This window comes from Aquarana catesbeiana, linkage group LG10, assembly GCF_042186555.1.
Source record: "Aquarana catesbeiana isolate 2022-GZ linkage group LG10, ASM4218655v1, whole genome shotgun sequence".
NCBI lineage: Eukaryota > Metazoa > Chordata > Amphibia > Anura > Ranidae > Aquarana > Aquarana catesbeiana.
The window spans coordinates 205,655,594-205,679,157 of NC_133333.1; the positions used below are offsets into that span (position 1 = coordinate 205,655,594).

The 23,564-nt window shown below is 44.6% G+C and overlaps 1 protein-coding gene across 1 annotated transcript in view; it reads right to left on the bottom strand.

Annotated features, from left to right (window-relative positions):
* Nucleotides 1-2,169: 2,169 nt before the first annotated feature.
* LOC141111144 (nicotinamide N-methyltransferase-like) overlaps nucleotides 2,170-23,564 on the bottom strand; it is a 77,208-nt gene continuing 55,813 nt past the window's right edge. The window contains exons 2-3 of the mRNA XM_073603185.1: nucleotides 10,595-10,802; nucleotides 2,170-7,410 (exon numbers count right to left, since the gene is read on the bottom strand). Of these exons, the coding sequence (XP_073459286.1) occupies nucleotides 6,987-7,410; nucleotides 10,595-10,802 (632 nt within the window). The 3' untranslated portion in view covers nucleotides 2,170-6,986. The remainder of the gene's footprint in view (nucleotides 7,411-10,594; nucleotides 10,803-23,564) is intronic.

Here is a 23,564-nt window from a genome sequence, read left to right on the forward strand (position 1 = left end):
AGGATTCAATAGGTTTTAAATGAAAGTTACAGAAGCTTCAATCATTTACCTAGGACCGCCCTGGTACTAAAAACAGACCCAAAATAGCCACATTTGTTTTTCTCTTTTTATTTTTGTTTTAATGAAAAGAAAAAAGAGACAGTAAAGAAATAAGAATAATAAAACAATTAAAGTGACAATACACAATTAACAATCAAAAGCAGAAACAAAAAATTATATATTCAAATACAAATAACTCTAAATAAATAATCTTGACTATCCTTAATACCCCCTTCTATTTAGTTTAATGAGCAAACTTAACAGTTTCAGATTTAGCATTATTTTGCCAACAACAAAATAATTTTCATTAAAATACTCTTTTTATCCCTAGCAGTGTGTATGTATTATTAGTTAATACAAATAATTAATTAACAAAGTAATTTATTGGTTATACTATTGTAACACAAAACCCATGCATTTATTTCTACACATATTTAATAAATTCAGTGTTTGTTGTTATTATTATTTCTTATAAACCACTAGGAATTTGTATACATTGATTTTTAAAAAAAAAATTTTTAATGTATTATTCAATTATTACATCTTATGCTATAGTTTAATATCATCTTAATTTATGACCCTGATAAAGAGGACCCTGTAATTGCCCCGATGATCATTGGCTATAGATAGTTAGATCAATATTTGCTAAATGCTTAACCACTTCAGCCCCGGAAGGATTTACCCCCTTCCTGACCAGAGCACTTTTTACAATTCGGCACTGCGTCGCTTTAACTGCTAATTGCGCGGTCATGCAATGCTCTACCCAAACGAAATTTGCGTCCTTTTCTTCCCACAAATAGAGCTTTCTTTTGATGGTATTTGATCACCTCTGCCGTTTTTATTTTTTGCGCTATAAACGGAAAAAGACTGAAAATTTTGAAAAAAAATGATATTTTCTACTTTTTGTTATAAAAAAAATCCAATAAACTAAATTTTAGTCATACATTTAGGCCAAAATGTATTCGGCCACATGTCTTTGGTAAAAAAAATGTCAATAAGCGTATATTTATTGGTTTGCGCAAAAGTTATAGCGTCTACAAACTAGGGTACATTTTCTGGAATTTACACAGCTTTTAGTTTATGACTGCCTATGTCATTTCTTGAGGTGCTAAAATGGCAGGGCGGTACAAAACCCCCCCAAATGACCCCATTTTGGAAAGTAGACACCCCAAGGAAATTGCTGAGAGGCATGTTGAACCCATTGAATATTTATTTTTTTTGTCCCAAGTGATTGAATAATGACAAAAAAAAAAAAAAAAAAAAAAAATTTACAAAAAGTTGTCACTAAATGATATATTGCTCACATAGGCCATGGGCTATGTGGAATTGCACCCCAAAATACATTCAGCTGCTTCTCCTGAGTACGGGGATACCACATGTGTGGCACTTTTTGGGAGCCTAGCCGCGTACGGGGCCCCGAAAACCCAGCACCACCTTCAGGATTTCTAAGGGCATACATTTTTGATTTCACTCCTCACTACCTATCACAGTTTTGAAGGCCATAAAATGCCAAGATGGCACAACCCCCCCCCAAATTACCCCATTTTGGAAAGTAGACACCCCAAGCTATTTGCTGAGAGGCATGGTGAGTATTTTGCAGCTCTCATTTGTTTTTGAAAATGAAGAAAGACCAGAAAAAAAATTTTTTTTTTTTCTTTTTTCAATTTTCAAAACCTTGTGACAAAAAGTGAGGTCTGCAAAATACTCACTATACCTCTCAGCAAATAGCTTGGGGTGTCTACTTTCCAAAATGGGGTAATTTGGGGGGGTTTTGTGCCACCTGGGCTTTCCATGGCCTCCGAAACTGTGATAGGCAGTGAAGAGTGAAATCAAAAATTTACGGCCTTAGAAATCCTGAAGGCGGTGCTTGGTTTTCGGGGTCCCGTACGCGGCTAGGCTCCCAAAAAGTCCCACACATGTGGTATCCCCGTACTCAGGAGAAGCAACAGAATTTATTTTGGGGTGTAATTTCACAAATCCCCATGGCGTGTTTGAGCAATATAACATTTAGTGACAACTTTGTGCAAAAAAAAAAAAAAAAAAAAAAAATTTGTCTCTTTCCCGCAACTTGTGTCACAATATAAAATATTCCATGGACTCGACATGCCTCTCAGCAAATAGCTTGGGGTGTCTACTTTCCAAAATGGGGTCATTTGGGGGGGTTTGAACTGTCCTGGCATTTTATGCACAACATTTAGAAGCTTACGTCACACATCACCCACTCTTCTAACCACTTGAAGACAAAGCCCTTTCTGACACTTTTTGATTACATGAAAAAATTATTTTTTTTTGCAAGAAAATTACTTTGAACCCCCAAACATTATATATTATTTTAAAGCAAATGCCCTACAGATTAAAATGGTGGGTGTTTCATTTTTTTTTTTCACACAGTAATTGCGCAGCGATTTTTCAAACGCATTTTTTGTGGAAAAAACACACTTTTTTAAATTTTAATGCACTAAAACACACTATATTGCCCAAATGTTTGATGAAATAAAAAAGATGATCTTAGGCCGAGTACATGGATACCAAACATGACATGCTTTACAATTGCGCACAAACGTGCAGTGGCAACAAAATTAATACATTTTTAAAAGCCTTTAAAAGCCTTTACAGGTTACCACTTTAGATTTACAGAGGAGGTCTACTGCTAAAATTACTGCCCTCGATCTGACCTTCGCGGTGATACCTCACATGCATGGTGCAATTGCTGTTTACATTTGACGCCAGACCGATGCTTGCGTTCGCCTTAGCGCGAGAGCAGGGGGGACAGGGGTGCTTTTTTTTTTTTCTTTATTATTTTTTTGCTTTTTTATCTTATTTTTAAACTGTTCCTTTCATATTTTTTTTTAAATCATTTTTATTGTTATCTCAGGGAATGTAAATATCCCCTATGATAGCAATAGGTAGTGACAGGTACTCTTTTTTGAAAAAATTGGGGTCTATTAGACCCTAGATTTCTCCTCTGCCCTCAAAGCATCTGACCACACCAAGATCGGTGTGATAAAATGCTTTCCCAATTTCCCAATGGCGCTGTTTACATCCGGCGAAATCTAAGTCCTAAAATGCTCGTAGCTTCTGGTTTCTTAGGCCATAGAGATGTTTGGAGCCACTCTGGTCTCTGATCAGCTCTATGGTCAGCTGGCTGAATCACCGGCTGCATTCTCAGGTTCCCTGTTGAGACAGGAGAGCCAGAGAAAAACACGGAAGACGGTGGGGGGGGGGGGCATTCCCTCCCACTGCTTGTAAAAGCAGTCTAGAGGCTAATTAGCCACTAGGATTGCTTTTACATGAAAGCCGACCGCTGGCTGAAAAGAATGATACCAAGATGATACCTAAACCTGCAGGCATCATTCTGGTATAACCACTCAAAGTCGTGAATGGCGTACCTGAAGACAAAAAAATGGTTAACAATAAAGCACAGTAAACGGTAAAGTATAAAAAATTGCAGACCTGAAAAGCAAACATGATAAAACATAATAACAATAAAACATTGCAGAATAGAATACAGTAAAAAAGAGCAGAACACCAGAGAGAGAATAGAGAGAGAGAGAACAATAAAACGACAACTATTTTTTTTATTTTTGTTTGTGTTTTTTTTTTTTTTTTTACACTTTTTTTTTGTAACTGTAACTTTTATAACTGTAACCGGTTCCAGGTTCGGGTCTCTCAAAATGCGATGGCATCTTGGGAGACCCTGTGAAAGTGTGTCCTAGTCTGTGCAATGCTGTACCCTACGCTAATACTCAACTAGTGAATGGTAGCGTTCAAAACATTCACCAATGCAAAGACCAGGATTATCAGGACAGGAGGGACAATAATAGCAGGTGTCACGTCTATATACGCGCTTGCTGCAGACACATCTTTTTTGGGGGGGTTCGTTGGGTAGGGGTACTCGGGAGGACATATAAATGCCTCTCATGCAGCCGACTGCATTTGGTTGGGGATGTGAATGGGGGAAGTACGGGCGCTGCAGAAGTGGTGGGTTCCCAATTGGGATTGGCGAATGCAGCAGGAAGGGCACTATGGGCACGACGGGCCTGTGTTTGTCTTTTTGGTGGCAGCGGGACACTACTTGTGCTTGCCACCTCACCAGCTTGAACTGCACTTATGGGACCCGCCACGTCAACAAGTGTTACTGCAGTGCTGGTATGACTACGACTGGGGTGTACTAGGCCGCTGGCGCTTGCCAGTTCACCAAAACGCTACAAAAAAAAGTGACAGTGATCGATCGATACTGCACTTGGGTGGGCTGGGCTGGGCCGGGCAGAGGGGCAAAACGCAGGTGCTAGCAGGTATCTGGGCTGATCCCACTAACACTGCGTTTTTGGGAACCCTAAACTGCTGGGGACGCTAGTATAGATCTGATCGGATCAGATATTGATCCGATCAGATACTATACCACTAAGGGAGGTGTACGGTGCGTGCGTGGGTGTTAGTGGTACTGGCGCTAATCTGACGCTGCTTGGGGCTGGTGCTTGCCAGTTCACCAAAATGCTACCAAAAAAACTGTTAGCGATCGCAGGGATCAGGCCTGACTCTGCGAACGCTGCAGTTATGCGTTTAGTGTTTTGTAAGTGACAGTGATCGATCGATACTGCACTTGGGTGGGCTGGGCGGAGGGGCAAAACGCAGGTGCTAGCAGGTATCTGGGCTGATCCCGCTAACACTGCGTTTTTGGGAACCCTAAACTGCTGGGGACGCTAGTATAGATCTGATCGGATCAGATATTGATGTGTTCAGATACTATACCACTAAGGGAGGTGTACGGTGCGTGTACGGTGCGTGCGTAGGTGTTCGCGGTACTGGCGCTAATCTGACGCTGCCTGGGGCGACGCATATCACCGCCGGGCGATCAGGGGGCTAAACCTTTATTCGGTAATAAACGGCGGGTGCCCTGACACTAAAAAAAATAAACGAACTAACCAGCGTCACCCGTAACAGTTATACGGTGATCAGTGGTGAAAGGGTTAACTAGGGGGCAATCAAGGGGTTAAAACATTTATTAGGTAGTATATGGGGGTCCCTGTCGCTATAAAACGCTGACAGCGAACCTAAATATTTACGTTCCTAACTAGCGTCACCAGCGACACTAATACAGCGATCAGAAAAATGATCGCTTAGCGACACTGGTGACAGGGGGTGATCAAGGGGTTAAAACTTTATTAGGGGGGGTTAGGGGGGTATCCTAGACCTACAGGGGGCTAATACTAACTGTCCTACCACTGCTAACTGTCACAAACTGACACCATGCAGTAATCAGGAAAAAAACAAAACAAAACAAAAAAACCTGCTTGCTGTCAGTTTGTGACGGGGGGGGGGGGTGATCGGGGGGGGATCGGGGGTGTTTAGTGTGCCTGGCATGTTCTACTGTGTTGTGTGTGTGTGTTGTGCACTTACATGTCTTCTCTCCTCGGTGCTGGAACGGAAACTGGCCAGCCGAGGAGAGATGACATCACATCCTCTGCCTCTGTGTACTATACAGAGGCAGGGGATGTTTCTCATTGGCTGGGAGCGATCGCGAGGGGGGGCCACGATCGGATGGTCTCCCCCTCGTCTCTCAACTCTCCCAGCCAAACGCCGACCGCCGATGGCACCGGGGGGGGGTCCGATCGGACCCCCCGCACGCGGGAAGGCAATCACGTACCAGGTACGTGATTTTGCCTGCCCGTGCCGCTCTGCTCACGTATATATGCGTGAGGCGGTCGGCAAGTGGTTAAAGTGTAAGTTCATCTTTACAAAAAAAGTACAGCAGCCATTGGGACCAACGTCTCCTAGTGTGACAGGAGGGAGCGCCATCCTGTCCTTTTGGGCCTCACATGTTCAGTGTATACTCTCTCCTGTCACAGCTGCTGTTTTTGAGCCAATGAGGAAGGGGAGAGCTGAGAGAGATGCTGCTCTTGTGCGCATCTCTGGATCGAGATCGTGCTCAATTAGGTTTAAGGGGAGGGGGGGCTGAGCATTGAAGGTTTTTTAACTTAATGCAAAGAATTCATTGGCCATTTGACCAGGCTTTTCTAGCACATTTTGTTTACATGTAACAATCGTTTTTGTTTTTTTTTTGCTAGAAAATATCTTAGAATCCCCAAACATTATATATTTTTTTAAAGCAGAGGCTCTAGAGAATAAGTTGGTAGGTTTTGCAATTTTTTATGTCACACAGTACTTGTGCAGTGGTTTTCAAATGCAATTTATCGGAAAAAAATACACCTTTTTTAAATTTTAATGCAAAAAAACACAATACATAACCCAATTTTTTTGTAAAATATAAAAGATGATGTTATTCCAAGTAAATAAATACCAAACATGTCATGCTTTAAAATTGCGCATGCCGTGCAGCGGCGACAAATGGCATATATTTCACTATGCATAGTTATACATTTTAAAAGCCGTTATAGGTAACCACTTTAGAAAAAAAAAATGTAAATCACTTTTTCAACATTTTTTCACAGTGCTTCTGGGGGGGGGGGGGGGGGGGGTGGCAGTTAGCTGACAGCCGCTTCTCCTTCTCTCCCTCCCGTGACTGTCAGCTAAAAAGCTATACAGAGAGATCGATGTTCACAGCTGTCCCTCCAGCCGCACTGATCATTGCTGAGAGATCGCAAGGCGCTTGGGGGTGTGCAGGAGCCACAGCAGAAATGCAAGACTCCCGCACCTCGTGGGAGACTTGGGATGTCTGGGCTTACCATTACAGGCAGCCCATCAAAGACGCTCGGGTCACCCGATGGGACATGAGAGCCCGAGAGAGCCGCAGAAGGCATGGGGGGGGGGGATTTCCCCTTCCGCTGCTTGTAATAGCAATTGAGCAGCTAGTTAGGCTCTAAAAAATGGAACCGGGTTAAGTGATTGTGCGGCAAGAATTTTAAAACTGAGAATAATGCAAACTAATATTTCTAACTTTAGCACAGTTGTAACACAATGAGATGAATGCGGTCAGCTACAATCAGCTACTCCCCCTTGTGGGCTACAGTGAACATAATAGCTTTACAGTCATTTAAATCACTCATATAGCGTCTCCTCTTTACTGCGCAGTAATCGATGACTAACCCCAGCTTATCTAAGGCATTTTTTACAAAGCTCTCATTGTATTTAAAAAAATGAAACCGTTCCCCTCTGACAATCATGTAACTTTTATCTATTAATGAAAAAAGTAAGAGGTGGCCTCCGGGTTTCAGCAGCTTTGTGATCTTTTCCAGGTTCCTCATATAATCAACTTCATTTTTACTGATATTATCGATTAGCAAACCACTGATAACGCAGTCAGCGAGCGGCAACACCACTGGGGAGGTTATGTTTGCCTGTTCAAAGTCACATTTCAAAACCTGCTTGATTGACGACTTTAGGCGCATTTCTATGTCCTCATGTTGGTCTCTAAAAACATAATACAGGCATTACAGGGAGAGTTTCCAGTATGCTGCAAGTGAAAAACAATTTTTGTAGTTATTATAGCACAGTCTTCATCAAAGAAAGCCCTGACTACAATTATATGAGAGGCCTCTTCTGCCCATAAGATCAGCTTCTTTTCTCTTCTGAAAAACTCTGCTCTGTAGAGGACACTGCTCCTTCCTCTATCCAACTCTCCTCTCCTGAAATACTCTGCACTGCTGGAGGACTCCGATATTTTTGCTGTCTATAGCTATATGATAGCAATTTAACCACTTGACAACCACGCTGTAGCCGTCATTTGGCTATAGCACGGCTGTCAAGTGGTTAAATTGCTATGACGGCTACAGCGCGGCCGGCTAGGTCTGGGAGGCCGTCATATGATGGCCTCCTGTGCTCATGCAGCTAGGAATGTCCATGATGGCTGGGTCCTAGGGGCACATCAGTGCCACATCAGTGACATCACAGTGCTCATCCATGCCACATCAGTGCCATCACAGTGCTCATCAGTACCACATCAGTGCCATCACAGTGCCCCATCAGTGCCACAGTGCTCATCAGTGCCCCATCAGTGCCATCACAGTGCTCATCAGTGCCATCACAGTGCTCATCAGTGCCATCACAGTGCTCATCCATGCCACATCATTGCCATCACAGTGCTCATAAGTAACCCATCAGTAACATCACAGTGCCCATCAGTGCCATCACAGTCCCCATCAGTGCCATCACTGTGCTCATCCATGCCACATCAGTGCCATCACAGTGCCCATCAGTGCCACATCAGTGCTATCACAGTGCTCATCCACCCCAAATCAGTACCATCACAGTGCAATCACAGTGCTCATCTGTGCCACATCAGTGCCATCACACTGCCCATCAGTGCCATCACACTGCCCATCAGTGACCCATCAGTGCCCATCAGTGCCATCACAGTGCTCATCAGTGCCATCACAGTGCTCATCCGTGCCACATCAGTGCCATCACAGTGCTCATCCGTGCCACATGAGTGCCATTACAGTGCTCATCAGCACCATCACAGTGCTCATCCATCCCAAATCAGTACCATCACAGTGCAGGACCTTAAGGGTACTATGTTTATAGGTATTGATAGACTCAAGTTATCATGGAGGGGTGGACCTAAAAGACGTGCCATTTCCAAGTTAGAGATGGAGTGGATATATAAGATTGGATGTCTTAAACCTCGGGGGCTGAACGTAGACATCGAAATAAATGCATTTATTGATAACGCCTAGGATATACCTTTTTTCTCTTCCTTGATGTATAGTCCTTAACATATAGTCCATTTTTTTGTTCTTTTTTGTTCTTTTCTTAATATTGCGAGGAGGACACTAGGGCGATATGTGGCTGCTCACCAACTAGTCTCTATGGTTTTATGTTTTTATTAGTAAACATTTATCTTTTTACCTGCTATGATACCCCCCCTTTTTGCTGCAAGTTGATTAGTTTTCATTCTCGATCAGTGGTCCATTTGTGTACTGCAGTGCGGGTAACATAAATCTGCATATATGCACAGTGTGGTCCACTTGTGTATTGTAATGTGCGGCTGATATAAGTCTGCACTTATGCACAGTGGACCATAGCGTAGTAATATATATTGTTTTGGGTCTTTTATAACTAATTTCTGGCCATATGGGAATCTTTTTCTTATGTTGTTATCCCGTTTTTTTGCGTTGCATAGCGGACGCCATATCGAGGCTTGGTGTCCTCCTGCGCATGCTCAATGTTAAGATAGACGTCCAGACGAAAACGAGGTCTGGTTGTCGATGTTTACTATAAAGGTGATGGCTCAGTGCGTCGCCCGTGCCCCTTTGAAGACGTCATTTATGACGAAACATGTAGGGCGTGGCTACGCACTGTACGCCATCACGCTGTTAGCTCCATGTAGTTATGCACGGGTGTTCATTTGTATACCGGCTTTTTAACTTTTTACTTTTTTACCCATTGTATGATGGAAATGTGTTCCCTGTTTTTTATGAGGCAATACATTTTTCATAATCCTACTACACCATCGGAGTTTTTTTTTTTTCTTACTTCCTTTGTACTCACGGCTCTTGGGACGAGTGAGTGCCTCCCTCTAGGCTGACGTATTGGAACCATTGCCTGCTGGAATGCGGCACACGTTGGTCGATCCAGACGCCGCCATCCATCTGTCCCTGCAGAGGTCCATATCTGCATGCCTATACGACCTTGCTATTTAGGAGGTCCAACTTGTCTGGTAAGGGTACATCCTTATTACCCCTTGGACTCACCGGTGGCTCGAAGTTTCTTCACATCCCTTTCATCCTTCCTCACTCACATGGGTTGCATTGAATGAACTGTGGATATGCGTTTTTTCCTTTGGCGACTACGATCTTCCCTCATGCGATTTTGTTTTCATTGCACTTTTTTTGAAGTGATTGAACTTTATCACCAATATTTGCACTTCCTAACGCATCAATATTTGCACTGTTATTTTCACTAGCAATTCATGAATTTGAATGTTTTTTATTTATTTATTCTGTATTTATTTAAGTTTATCCTACCTGAATCCAATATTTTTTAGCACAGATTTTTAAGCTGTGTCATTTAGCGTACTCACTGTTTTATTTACTTATAATTTTACTCTACTCATATTTTCAGTATATGATTGTTGATATAGTGGTATATGTCATTTAATGCAAGCGCACATATTCTTTTTATATTTAAAAATACAAAACAATTGAGAAAAAAATCATAAAGGGGCAGTTTAGGGGGAGGGGTTATTTTGTTTTCCGTTAATATTTTAAAAACCTCTAAAAAAAAATAGCAAAATAACAGAAATGTATTCACACCTGACAATTTTACATTGTGGGACCGCACCACAAGCCAGCGTCTGGTTTGCTTTTGCTGTACGAATCCCACCCTCTGCAGGCCGAGTTGAACTTGCCACAGCCATGAAGCAAAGCAACACAGCCATGGCATATGTTTAGTCCTGTCAGACTGTAATGTTAAAATTCCAGTGGGTTGGTTGGAGGTGGTAAAACCGTGACTCAGCTACCTGTTTCCCCCCCACCCTTCCTTTTCTGCAGGTGTGAGAGATCCTCTATAAATAGACATGGCATGGTTTAAAAAAAATCAGACAAGTACTGAAAAATAAAGCCAACAATTGTGGAACCATTAAGGGATATGTTACCTCTTTTCTTCTAAATCGGCAACAACAGTTGATGCATGCTTCCAATCATACGCTCCAGTGCGGTCGTGTAGCCATCTGTTCAGTTCCACGATACATTTCTCATTGGATTTTAGTACAACAATTTGTTTGAAGAAATTGGATGCAGAATAGAGATGGTGGATGACAGAACCAACAGACATGTCAATGCAAAATTTACCCTTAGCGTGACCTGCAGGAATATTACAAAATCAGATGTTATGTACATCAAAATAATTCCATTCATCCAATTAACCCTGGTGCATGAGGCTCTGGTGCTTAGCTGCATCTGGAGGGCAGAGGCAAACTGTCTATCCCTTCGGTTGGCAGCCAGTCAAGCTTTATGAAAGTCTGACAGCTGCTGTGACTGGATGGGGCTGGGAGGTGCATCTAGCAGTATGTACGTTTAGGGCTGTATGCACCCAGGGATAAATGCCCAGAAGCATACCACCCTAAATGGAAGTACTACTGAATACACCACCCAGCCCCGTTCACACTTTAATAGAGTTTGACAGACTGCTGGAAGAAGGGCCGGACAGTTCACCTGTGCCCTCCAGCCACAGCTACATACCAGAGCCATGTATGCCAAGTATGCATAAGGCCCTAAAGTGAACCTGTTAAGTAAAAAGGGCATGTCCTATTAACATCCAAATGCAAGCACCCCAAAATGCTTGTACTTATCTTTTATAGGCTCAGTTTACTAAGTTGTGGGAGTTATTTTAAAGTGTATATACCGTGCATTCAGAAAGCCAAAGCCAAGCCTGTAGCATCATACTCAAATAGACAACAAAGTATGGAGCAAAAGCTGCGAATACTTATGTACTTATGTGATTTTTTTTTTTTATTTTTAATAAATTTGCAAAGATTTCCAACAAACTTCTTTCGCATAATATGAATTTAATCCATTTTTGAATAAGGCTGTAACATAGCAAAATGTGGAAAAAGTGAAGTTCTGTGAATACTTTCCAGATGCACTGTAAACATTAGCAATGCAATGCTCATATTTGCTTTTTTTCCTGTATTGTTAAATAAACCAGTAAATGCGTATAGGCGGGGCCAGGGGTTGATGTACCAAAAGTGAGAGAGATCACACAAAGTCCAGAAAGTTATATTGTTTCTTGTATATTGTAATATACCGTATTTATCGGCGTATAACACACACTTTTTTCCCCTTAAAATCAGGGGAAAATCGCGGTTGCGTGTTATACACCAATCCCCTGCGATCCTGAGCTGCCAGATCTTCAAAATCGCAGACCGCGATTTGAAAATGGCGCCGGCGCCGAAATACACAGAGCCGGTCCTCGGCTCTTCTCGGCCACTTTCGGCTTCACTCGAGCGCCGCCCGAACCTAGCCGAGTGTACTCGGCTAGGTTCGGATAGCTCCGCTCACAGTCACGCCCATCCCGGGGAGGGACTACGAGTGGAGCCGAAAGTGAACGAGAGCCGCCGAGAAGAGCCGAGGACCGGCTCTGTGTATTTCGGCGCCGGCGGCGCCATTTTCAAATCGTGGTCTGCGATTTTGAAGCACGGGATCGAAGGCTGCACTGGGGAAGGCTGCACTAACAAGGCTGCACTGGGGCAAGGCTGCACTGGGGAAGGCTGCACTAACAAGGCTGCACTGGGGCAAGGCTGCACTGGGGAAGGCTGCACTGACAAGGCTGCACTGGGGAAGGCTGCACTGACAAGGCTGCACTGGGGAAGGCTGCACTGGGGAAGGCTGCACTGACAGGGCTGCACTGACAAGGCTGCACTGAGAAGGCTGCACTGATGGGCATTTAAATGTAAGTTTTTTTCCCTTCAACTTCCCTCCTAAAAGTTTTTTTTCCTTAAAATTCCCTCCTAAACTTGGGGTGCGTGTTATACGCCGGTGCGTGTTATACGCCGATAAATACGGTAATTGACAAAAATAAATGCAATCAGTTGTTTCAGTCACTGGTATCCAAGTAACATACCGTTGTTAATGGCACAGTATTGCAGTAAGGCAGTATTCCAGAGATAGCCTGATGCACCAGAGGACAGATTCTGCTGGAAAGAGCCACTTCAATTTTTTCTAGAGACTGATCTACATCCTCGTGCTGTTGCTCTCTACAGGGTAGTGAAATAGAGCACCAACATTGCTGTGCAACCTTCCTTAAAACAAGCTAACCAAACCACCCACGGCTGTTCTAGGGCTCCCAGTTTGGCAGACTCTAGATAAACCAAGGGGTTGTTTTCAGTATAGATGTCCACCTGCCCACCTGTGAGGTATTCTACAAATTTCTCAGTTACGGCCCAGACCAGAGCCAACAGATCAAGTCTGAAGGAGCTGTAAGGCTCGATTCACACCTATGCATGTTGCTTTTGAGCGTTTTTGGAGTTTTTTTTTTCATGCTTGCCACGTTTTTGAGCAGCGTTATTGCAGCGTTTTTGCAGCGTTTTTACCGTGTTTTGCGTTTTGCGTTTTTTTTTTTACAGATTTTTTTTTACAGTCTAAAAAAAAAATAAAAAAAAAAAAAAAAAAACGGCAAAAACGCTGCAAAAACGGTGCACTTGCGTTTTTGATGCTTGTACATTGAATTCTATTACATGCAAAACGCTGCATTTTGCATGAAAAAAAGTCCCTGACCCTTTCCAAAAATGCAGAGATACAAAAAGGCATTGATGTGAACATGTTCCATAGGAACCCATGTTAAAAAATTCCCATGCATTTCTGCAAAATGCAAAATGCATCAAAAAACGCGCTAGTGTGAATGGAGCATTATTGTCGGAATTGCATTCTGTAGGCTGCAGACTATGGTTAGCATAAGTGATAACATGCTAAACTCTATCTTGTTCTTGAGCAAGCACAGCACCTAGTCCTTGAAAACTGCCATCAGTAATACCCGAAAAGGTTTTGTATAGTCAGCATATGCCAACAGGGGAGCCATAGTCAAACGATCTTTGATGGTTTCAAAAGCTTCCTTCAGTGGATCCCACCAGTTGACCTGGATGGAGGGTGATTAATTGTCCTTCTGCTGAGTGGACAGTCCACACAGTAATGCCGTGTACACACGATCGGACATTCCGACAACAATATCCTGGATTTATTTCCCATGGATGTTGGTTCAAATTTGTCTTGCATACGCACGGTCGCACAAATGTTGTCGGAAATTCCAAACTTTAAGAACGCTGTGACGTACAACATGTACGACAAGCCGAGAAAAATGAAGTTCTGCTTGATTCCGAGCATGCGTGGAATTTTGTGCGTCGGAATTGTCCACACACACGATCGGAATTTCCAACAATGGATTTTGTTGTGGGAAAATTTGAAATCCAGCTCTCAAATTTTTGTTGTCGGAAATTCCGACAGCAAATGTCTGATGGACCCTACACACGGTTGGAATTTCCGACAACAAGCTCACATCGAACATTTATTGTCGGAAATTCCGACTGTGCGTACGCAGCATAACTGTGGAAGCAAATTTAGGGATAAAGTATTGGTAGTAACCAATCAGCCTCCACTACATGGCCTAATGCCACGTACACACGATCAGAAATTCGGCCAGCAAAAGACCGATTAGAGCTTTTGGTCGTAAAATGCAACCATGTGTATGCTCCATCGGACTTTTGCTGGCTGAATTCCCGCCAGCAAAAGATTGAGAGCAGGTTCTCAATTTTTCGGCCGGAAAAAAGTTTTGAACGGAAATTTCGATCGTCTGTACCAATTCTGACGCGCAAAATTCCTACGCATGCTCCGAAACAATTCGACGCAAGCTCGCAAGCATTGAACTTCATTTTTTCGGCTCGTCGTAGTGTTGTACGTCACCACGTTCTTGACGGTCGAAAGTTCAGCGAACTTTTGTGTGACCGTGTGTATGCAAGCCAAGCTTGATCGGAATTCCGTCGGAAAAACCATCCAAGATTTTTCCGACGCAAAATCTGCTCGTGTGTATGAGGCATAAGTACTGTATCTGGCTTCTGACCAGATGCAAATTAATCAGCTTCAGCTTTACCCATACTGTGTCAGACTAATAAAAACTTGGTCAAAATGCTGAATATGTTCCCTAAATATCATTGAAAAGATAATAATGTCATCCAGGTAAATGAGTATGGACTCAAAGTTGTAATCCTCAAAACAGTGTTCCATCAGTTTCTGAAAGGTACTGACGACATTTGTCAAGCCAAAAGGCATGCACGTATATAACCCCAGAGGGATTTTTTTTTCTCAATCCTCCTTTCCCACGTGAGCCTGTCAATAGCCACTGGCTAAATCCTGAGTCAAAAAGTAACAGGCATGCCCTAAGGCCATAAGGCATCTTGATGCAAGCAAAAATGTAATGTCCAATAGTCAGGGTCGTCTTTAATATGGTTTGGGCCCTGGGAAAACTTTTTCTTCGCTCCCCCCCCCCCCCCCCAATGCAATTTTGCTCTTCACCCCAACATCTCAAAAATCAGACACACACAGAATTATCTAAAAGAGAACTCCAAATTATAGTGCCACTTTACACATCACAGCGCCCCCATTACCATAGGCGTGCGCAGGGGGTGTGCCGGGTGTGCCTGGGCACACCCTAATCACCCCGTGTGGCCCACATTTCCCCTACTGATAGTTCACCAAAGCCCCTAAACAGGGCTCCTAAAAAGAATTTAAAAAAAAAAAAAAAACCTACTGACACCATCCACAGCCCTACTGAAAACAACCTCTTCCCTACTGACAAGTCCCCTGCTCTACTAACACTGTCCATGTTTTATTACATTTGACGTGCACACCCTAATGCAATAGGCTGTGCACACCTATGCCCATTACATTAGAGTCCCCTTCATGTCATAGTGCCCCTTTACACATCACAGCACCCCAATTACATTGCAGCCATTGTCTCCTCACACATTCACATGTATGTGTTTTGGCAGCCCAAATTTGTGCAGGCACAGCAGTCCATTCATTCACAAGCTGGGTCAGGAACTGATCAGTGGAACAGTAGCAAATGGAGCAGGCAGAAGTGGTGGTCAGAAGGCAAGTTGAGGTCAATACAGGCAGAGTTCAGGGAGTAGCCAGACAAGCCAGTCAGTAACTAGAGACAGGATACAGGATCACAGGTTCTCAGGACACAGAAAGCTGAAGACAAAGCAGCACTGAACCTGAGCACTGGTTTGCACGTGCCCAATTCCTACGTCCATTAAAGGATGTGGATTAGCCTGTGAAGATAAAGCAATGGAGAATGGAAGCGGGACTTTGTGTGAGGCATGTCGGTGAGTGTATCCACATCACAAAACTAGTATAGTAGGATGACTAAAGATAATCCTGTATCTAGTGATAATACCGACAAAATATATTGCAGAAAGATAATGCATGGTTTATTACAAGAAAATCATAAAATCAGATACATGATAAAAGAGATACATTTGTCTACAATGGGGCATGTGGACATAAGTAGGTTTACAGACATGGTTCAAATGATGGTTATACATGTACAAAACGTAGTAAAATGATATATCACATAATACAGTGAATAAAAGTATGCATCAATAGATGTTAACTCAACGCGTTTCTTGGCTTACAACCAATCGTCAGGAGTCAGATGCAGTGTAGCTGCGTTGAAAAAATAACTATGTATCAGTAAAAGTATGAGGAAAATTGGCGTTTACACATACAAGTTTATATTGATATACTCACAAGGGATGCATGGGTGAATGATAGCCCATACATTGTGATGCAGTGTTGGTCCGGGCACACTGAGTCTTACATTTTATTTATATTCATTCTTTTACCTACCCATCGTGTTTCCCATCCTTTACTCTTTCATTCCCTGTCATCCCCGTAGTTATACCATATATATTTAAGTCTATAAGTAATGCATCCACACTCTCTTGCTTAATGATTCCATTCATTGCAAGATTCTGTGGCTACCACATTACATTCTCTGCCATTCTCTGTTTCCAATCAGGGCAGAGATTAAAAGCCTCCATATGGCCTGTTTATTTTATGAACTCTGCCTCTTCCCAGGCTGTCTGTCTCATTTTATCATTTTTTTGGTTTATGTTTCCCTTAGACTCAGTTTTTTCTGACTCTTCACACATCTGTTTTATACTTTTGGGATGCAGTTGTTGCAGGGACCCATCTGCTCTCTTTCCCGGGGTTGCGATGCACCCAGTCCGCGATCCGCCGCCCGCCCTGCTGCTGGCGGGGGCGGGCCCTGGCCTCGACGCATCGGCGTCATTTCTCCTACGCCCCGCCTCTGACGCCTCTGGCTGCTATAGGCGGAGCCCATAGGAGATTTACCATCCAGGACCCTGGCGCTGCGAGGTTGGGGAGCGGCCGTTCGATGCTTCTGGCCGCCCGCCCCCCGCCGCGTCATTATGTCCGTCAATGACGTTGGCGTGAGCGTGCCCCTGGCCCTCGGCTATATAACGGCCGTCACTGACCGAGCGCCTCGAGTGTTCACCATGTCCATCTGGGGCACGTCACCTGGCCCGGCTATCTCACCACAGGTAATCTCCTGCACACTTTTCACCTTTCCACTGACACCTGCAGTGGCCTCCCGGATTTGCACACTCACTCTTCGGTTTACACATCTCTCCCTTTGTGATGGGTCTTTTTCACCTTCCCCACTCATGTTACTAGCTGGCTTCACTCCCTATCTTCTCTTCCACATTCACCCCTCACCTTCACTCCACTCACTCACAATCCCATTTCTTTCTTTTTCATCCCCAGCAGTTATTCCCGGGCCTCGTCACATGCCCCCGCTTGGTGGCCCTAGTAGGCGCTCCGGCCACTTTGCCGGTCGGGGCCGATGGTCCTTTTGGAGCGCGCTCTCTGCCTCAACCCCGGGTAAGACTCAGTGTGCCCGGACCAACACTGCATCACAATGTATGGGCTATCATTCACCCATGCATCCCTTGTGAGTATATCAATATAAACTTGTATGTGTAAACGCCAATTTTCCTCATACTTTTACTGATACATAGTTATTTTTTCAACGCAGCTACACTGCATCTGACTCCTGACGATTGGTTGTAAGCCAAGAAACGCGTTGAGTTAACATCTATTGATGCATACTTTTATTCACTGTATTATGTGATATATCATTTTACTACGTTTTGTACATGTATAACCATCATTTGAACCATGTCTGTAAACCTACTTATGTCCACATGCCCCATTGTAGACAAATGTATCTCTTTTATCATGTATCTGATTTTATGATTTTCTTGTAATAAACCATGCATTATCTTTCTGCAATATATTTTGTCGGTATTATCACTAGATACAGGATTATCTTTAGTCATCCTACTATACTAGTTTTGTGATGTGGATACACTCACCGACATGCCTCACACAAAGTCCCGCTTCCATTCTCCATTGCTTTGTAATTCATGGGATGGAGGCATGTCGGTGCCCGCACACAACACAAGTGGACAGGTCACAACCCCATTTTTGAGATAGCCTGTGAAGATGCCTAGAAGTCCACCCAGAGGAGGCATCTTATCTACTGGCATGCTCATCCTGACAGTATGTCTGGATAATCTTCAGGTCCAGTTGTAAACACTAGCACATGCTTCTCCAGGAGTTGGTAGAGCAATCAAAAACCCATGGATCGCTCAGTTCTCAGTGATCCGTGAGCAGAGAGCTGATGACTGTCCATCTCCCCTGTCTCTGCTCTGTCCCCCCACACTGGACTGTGCTGGTCTCTGGGCAGATCCCGACCTTATGGTTGCAATCTTTCCCCAGCCTGGACTGGCTCTGTGATGTCATCCAACAACAGGCTTCAGCCCGCTATCAGCTAAAAATGGTTCACAGGAGTGCAGAAAGAACTGCACTCCTGGGATCCACAGGTGAAGTACAGTTAAAATGCTCCATTACCCTCCACCTACTCAAACTCTAAATCATCAATTCCCCTATACTGGAAATGACAGGCTGTACCTCCTATAAATCTTTAGTTCCAAATCATAGACCACATCTGTAAATTGGAAGACCTTACTCATGAGTTATGCCAGTCCTCATCCTATTTTTGCAACATATGGGCATGTTGGTTGGCCTTTAAGTCCACTCTCCGTTACTTACAGGTTATGGCCTCTAACACCTCTGAAAGCCATTAAGCCTCTGATTTTTATTATATTAAATATTACTGTATTTGGTTCTGCTTTCTGCACTCTGTTTCGAGACCAATTCCTTGTGCATAGCTACTCTCTCTTCCCTTCTTTCTTTACTCCTCTGATCGTTTTTAATTTTCTTGACTCCTTCTCTCTTCCTTTCTCCCCAGTTTATCCCTTGACCTAATCCGATCACGAACACTTTTATGCATAGACATGGGGTGCATGTATGTGGTCAATCTTTAGAAACTTGATGTTGTTATTAATGTCAGTTCTTTAATTTTTTTTTTGATACCTCATGTTGTGCCTTTTCTATGCTATCTTTTAATTGTTCAGTATTACAAGTGTTATGGAACTGTATTTTTAAATGTTCTAATAAACATTTATTAAACAAAAAAACTCTTTAAAAGTGAAGTATGGGTTTGTTTTTTTTCCTTCATTATATTTACCTAGGTGGATGTAGCATGGGTCCGATGTATTGTTTAGGGTGGAGAGGTGGGGAGGGGGTTTTTTGTTTTGGGTGGAGAGATGGGGAGGGAGTTATTGTTTAGGGTGGAGAGGTGGGGAGGGGGGGTTTTGTTTAGGGTGGCAATATGGGGAGGGGGGTTATTGTTTAGGGTGGAGAGGTAGGGAGGGGGGTTTTGTTTAAGGTGGAGGGGCGAGGAGGGTTTTTTTCATTTGTATATGCAGGAAGGGAGGAGGGAGGGGAAATGCAGGAAGGGAGGGGGGTATTTGGGAACTCCACAGCTGCCAATCACTGCCCTGCACTACAACACCCAGCAGACCTGCCCTCTCCAAGAAGTTCTGCAGCAGCTGAGACACTTAGGGAAATTGATCAGAGGTGGGGAGAAGCAAAGCCTGGCTCAGTGCAGGACACACTACTCACCAGGCAGATCAGTAACCCAGCAGCTCCCTGCAGAGGAGCTCAAGGAGGAGAAGCACATAGCCTGAAGGACACAACAAATGGAGCTATGGGGGAGGGGTGTGGTTGGTGCGGGAGAGGCGGGGCCAGCGTGGGAGGGGGCAGGGCCAGGGTCAGCACGGGAGGGGACAGGTCCATTGTGGGGAAGGGACATCCCACTGACAACTGAAACGTCATTGATTGTTAAAGAGGAAGTAAACTCTGCATTTTAAACCGCTTTTTTTATGCTATGTAACATGGAACAGTATTTACAGTCATTGCCCAGTATAAAGGATGTAAAAATGCTTGTTACTTACTGTTTTTTTATCTTTTTAAATCATTGCTTCTTCTGGGAATCTGCAGGGCCATCTTAGGTATTGTTTAGTGAGTACACTGCAGACGTAATTTCCGCCCTTCCTTGGATTCCCTTGTCAAAAACTCGCGCATGCGCGATCGTGTGCTTGCAAGTCTATGTGATGCCCTGGTTTACTGCTCGTGTGACATCACACACTGGCAAGTCTTACATGTCTTCTCAGCTACGGCTCAGAGAGTGGAACTCTCGGCCACAGCATTATGTTAAAGTGGGAACGGCACACAGAGCGAGCTGTGATTTGAGAGACGGTAAACGCATGCGCCAGTGACGTCATGAAACATTGAGGGATGGAATAGGAGAAGAAGAAAAAAGGAGGGAAATTAGACAGGCAGCAATTGGTAGCTATGGTAATGACACATACTTCGTATGTGAGCCTGACGTGCAGAGGGAGACCTCTCGTACAGCCCTGGTTCCCAGATCACTGGAGTTGAGGACAGTGACCGTAGGAGCACAGTGGGGTATGAGTGCCTGGTGGATTCTCTGGAACTGGAGATGATGTTCACTGGGAGACACTGGAACTGACTGGAGTGCCGGGTGCAGGTAAGCTGGATACAAGTCAGCAGGTAAGCTGGATGCAGGTCAGCAGGCTGCAGGTGAGCTGGATGCAGATCAGCAGGATGCAGGTAAGCTGGATGCAGGTCAGCAGGGTGCACACAGCAGGCAGAAGCAAGGTCAGACAAGCCGGGTCATACACAGTGGATCAGTTCAACAGATTTGGCAGGCAAGGAATAGTCAAGTTCGGGGCTGGTTTCTGGTAACAGGAGATCAGACAGGCAGGTAAACAGAATCAGAGTCAGGGAAAGCCAAGGTTCAGGACTGGAGACAGCAGCGTGGTCAGAGAGCCAGGTCAGGTGATCGGATGCTGATTACAGGAACAGGTCACAGGTGAAGCTGCAGGTCAAACAGCAAGTGCTGAATTGTGGAAGCCCCTCTTAAAGGCCACTGGGCGCCAAAGCCGAATCACTGTGCGTGCGATCTCTGCAATCGGCACATGCGCATTGGCGCACGCCTGTTCGTTACTGGGAACCTGTTGGTGGGGATGCGCCTGAGCCCTGTTGCAGGTCTGGAAGTAGTATGTCCATGACATTGCCCCCCCCTTAAGGGCAACCTCCGGGTGCCCAAAAGAGCTCTTTTCTGAGGATGTCTGCGGAAGAAGGCCTGGATCAGTTCTTGGGCATGCACATTTTGCTTAGGTTCCCATGAGTTCTCCTCTGGTCCATAGCCCTTCCATTTGATTAAAAATTGAAGTTGGTTACCTCTTCTCCTGCAGTCTACGACAGCCTCCACCTCATACTCCTCGTCCTTATTAATAATAACGGGTCCGGGTGGCCCCGTTCCTCTGTCCGGGAAAGGGTCGGGTACTGTGGGTTTAAGCAGAGACACGTGAAACACCGGGTGCACTTTGAGCGACTCAGGCAGGGTAAGTTCATAGGAGACCTCATTCAATTTCCTTTTAACTGGGAAAGGGCCAATGAATCTGGGTGCCATCTTGAGGTTGGTGGTAGATAACCACACCTGATCACCTGGTTGGAGACGTAATTCACCTCTTCTCTTCCTGTCATAAAGCCTCTTGTTGGTTGCCTGCGCCTTGGCCATAGCTTCTTGCAACAACTTGTTGTTGTGACCCAGGAACTCGACAGTGCTTTGTACTGCTGGAACAGGAGATTCTGGAATAATGTTAGGCAGAAAGACAGGATGGAACCCATAGTTCGCAAAGAACGGTGACTGACCTGTGGCTGAATGGCTGGCATTGTTGAAAGCAAATTCCGCTAAAGGCAACAGTGCTACCCAATCATCTTGGACAAATGAGGTAAAGCAACGGATGTACTGTTCCAGGGTTTGGTTCATCCTTTCAGTTTGTCTGTTAGTCTGGGGGTGGAAAGCAGATGACATGGAAAGTTCAATTTTCAGAATTTGGCATAGTGACCTCCAGAAGCGGGAGGTGAACTGGACTCCCCTGTCAGATACAATGTTGGTTGGTACCCCGTGCAGCCTTACGATCTCCCTGATGAACACCCGGGCGGTTTCCAAAGCAGACGGCGTACTCTTTAGGGGTATGAAGTGGGCCATCTTAGTCAGACGGTCAACCACTACAAAGATAGCTGTATGTCCTTCAGAAGGGGGTAGTTCCACTACAAAGTCCATGGCAATCATGCTCCAGGGTCTGTCAGGAATTGGTAGTGGTCTGAGGAGGCCCCAGGACTTGGTCCTGGCAGACTTGCTTTGGGTACAGATGATACATGACTTAACATAGTCTTTGCAATCTTCCTCAAGCTTCGGCCACCAAAACATGCGCTGGATTAGTTCACGAGTCTTGTGAACCCCAAAATGTCCGGCCAGCGGGTGGTCGTGACACAGGCTCAACACTTCTGTCCGGCAACTTTCTGGCACAAAAATTTTGCTGTCCTTCCAAAGCATCCCATCCCTGGGTATCAAGATTGATCCTGGAGGACCGGACACCCCCTCTGAAGCTTGTTTTAGACCGGACATCAGGTCTGTCTGGAAAAGCAGAAAGTTGCCCTCAGATAAGATGGTGTCCGGAACTGAAGTTTCTTTGGGGTCATCGTACATCCGAGAGAGAGCGTCAGGCTTGATGTTCTTTGATCCTGGCCGGTAGGTGATGTGAAATGAAAATCTGGAAAAGAATAACGCCCATTGTGCCTGACGCGGCTTCAAACGTTTGGCAGTTCGTAAATATTCCAGATTTTTATGATCCGTGTAGATAAGTATGGGATGTGCCGCTCCCTCTAGCAGGTATCGCCATTCTTCGAGTGCGGCTTTAATGGCCAAAAGTTCACGGTCCCCCACATCGTAATTCTTCTCTGCAGGCGAAAGCTTCCGAGAGAAGAAAGCTATGGGGTGCATGAGATCCTTGAGTCCTTGGCGCTGAGAAATAACTGCCCCCACAGCTGTTTCTGAGGCATCAACCTCGAGTAGGTAAGGAAGAGAGGGATCCGGATGGCTCAAGATGGGGGCAGAGGTAAAGAGTACCTTTAGGGTAGAGAAGGCAGCTTGAGCCTGGGGATTCCACTGGAATCGGACGTTTTGTCTTGTTAGCTGGGTGATCGGAGAGATAATTGCAGAAAATCCTTTGATGAACCTTCTGTAAAAATTGGCGAAGCCAACAAAACGTTGCACCCCCTTTTTATCTGAGGGTGCAGGCCAGTCCAGAACAGCTGTGACTTTTTGTGGGTCCATCTTGAACCCTTCTGTGGAAATTACCAGGCCCAGAAATTGGATACTCTGCCGCTCAAATTCGCATTTTTCTGGTTTGGCGTATAAGCCATGCTGACGGAGTCGGCAGAGTACCATCTTGACGTGTTTCCGGTGCTGATCCAAGGATGAGGAAAAGATCAGGATATCGTCTAAGTAGGCTATGACGAAAATGTCCAGATAATCTCTGAAGATATCATTTATCAGGTGCTGGAAGGTAGCAGGGGCATTACACAGGCCGAAGGGCATCACTAGATATTCATAATGGCCAAACCTGGTACGGAAGGCCGTTTTCCACTCGTCCCCTGCACGAATGCGAACCAAATTGTAGGCCCCACGAAGATCGAGTTTGGTGAACACAACAGTAGTTCTTAATCTTTGAAAAAGCTCAGGTACCAGGGGTAAGGGATACCGGTTCT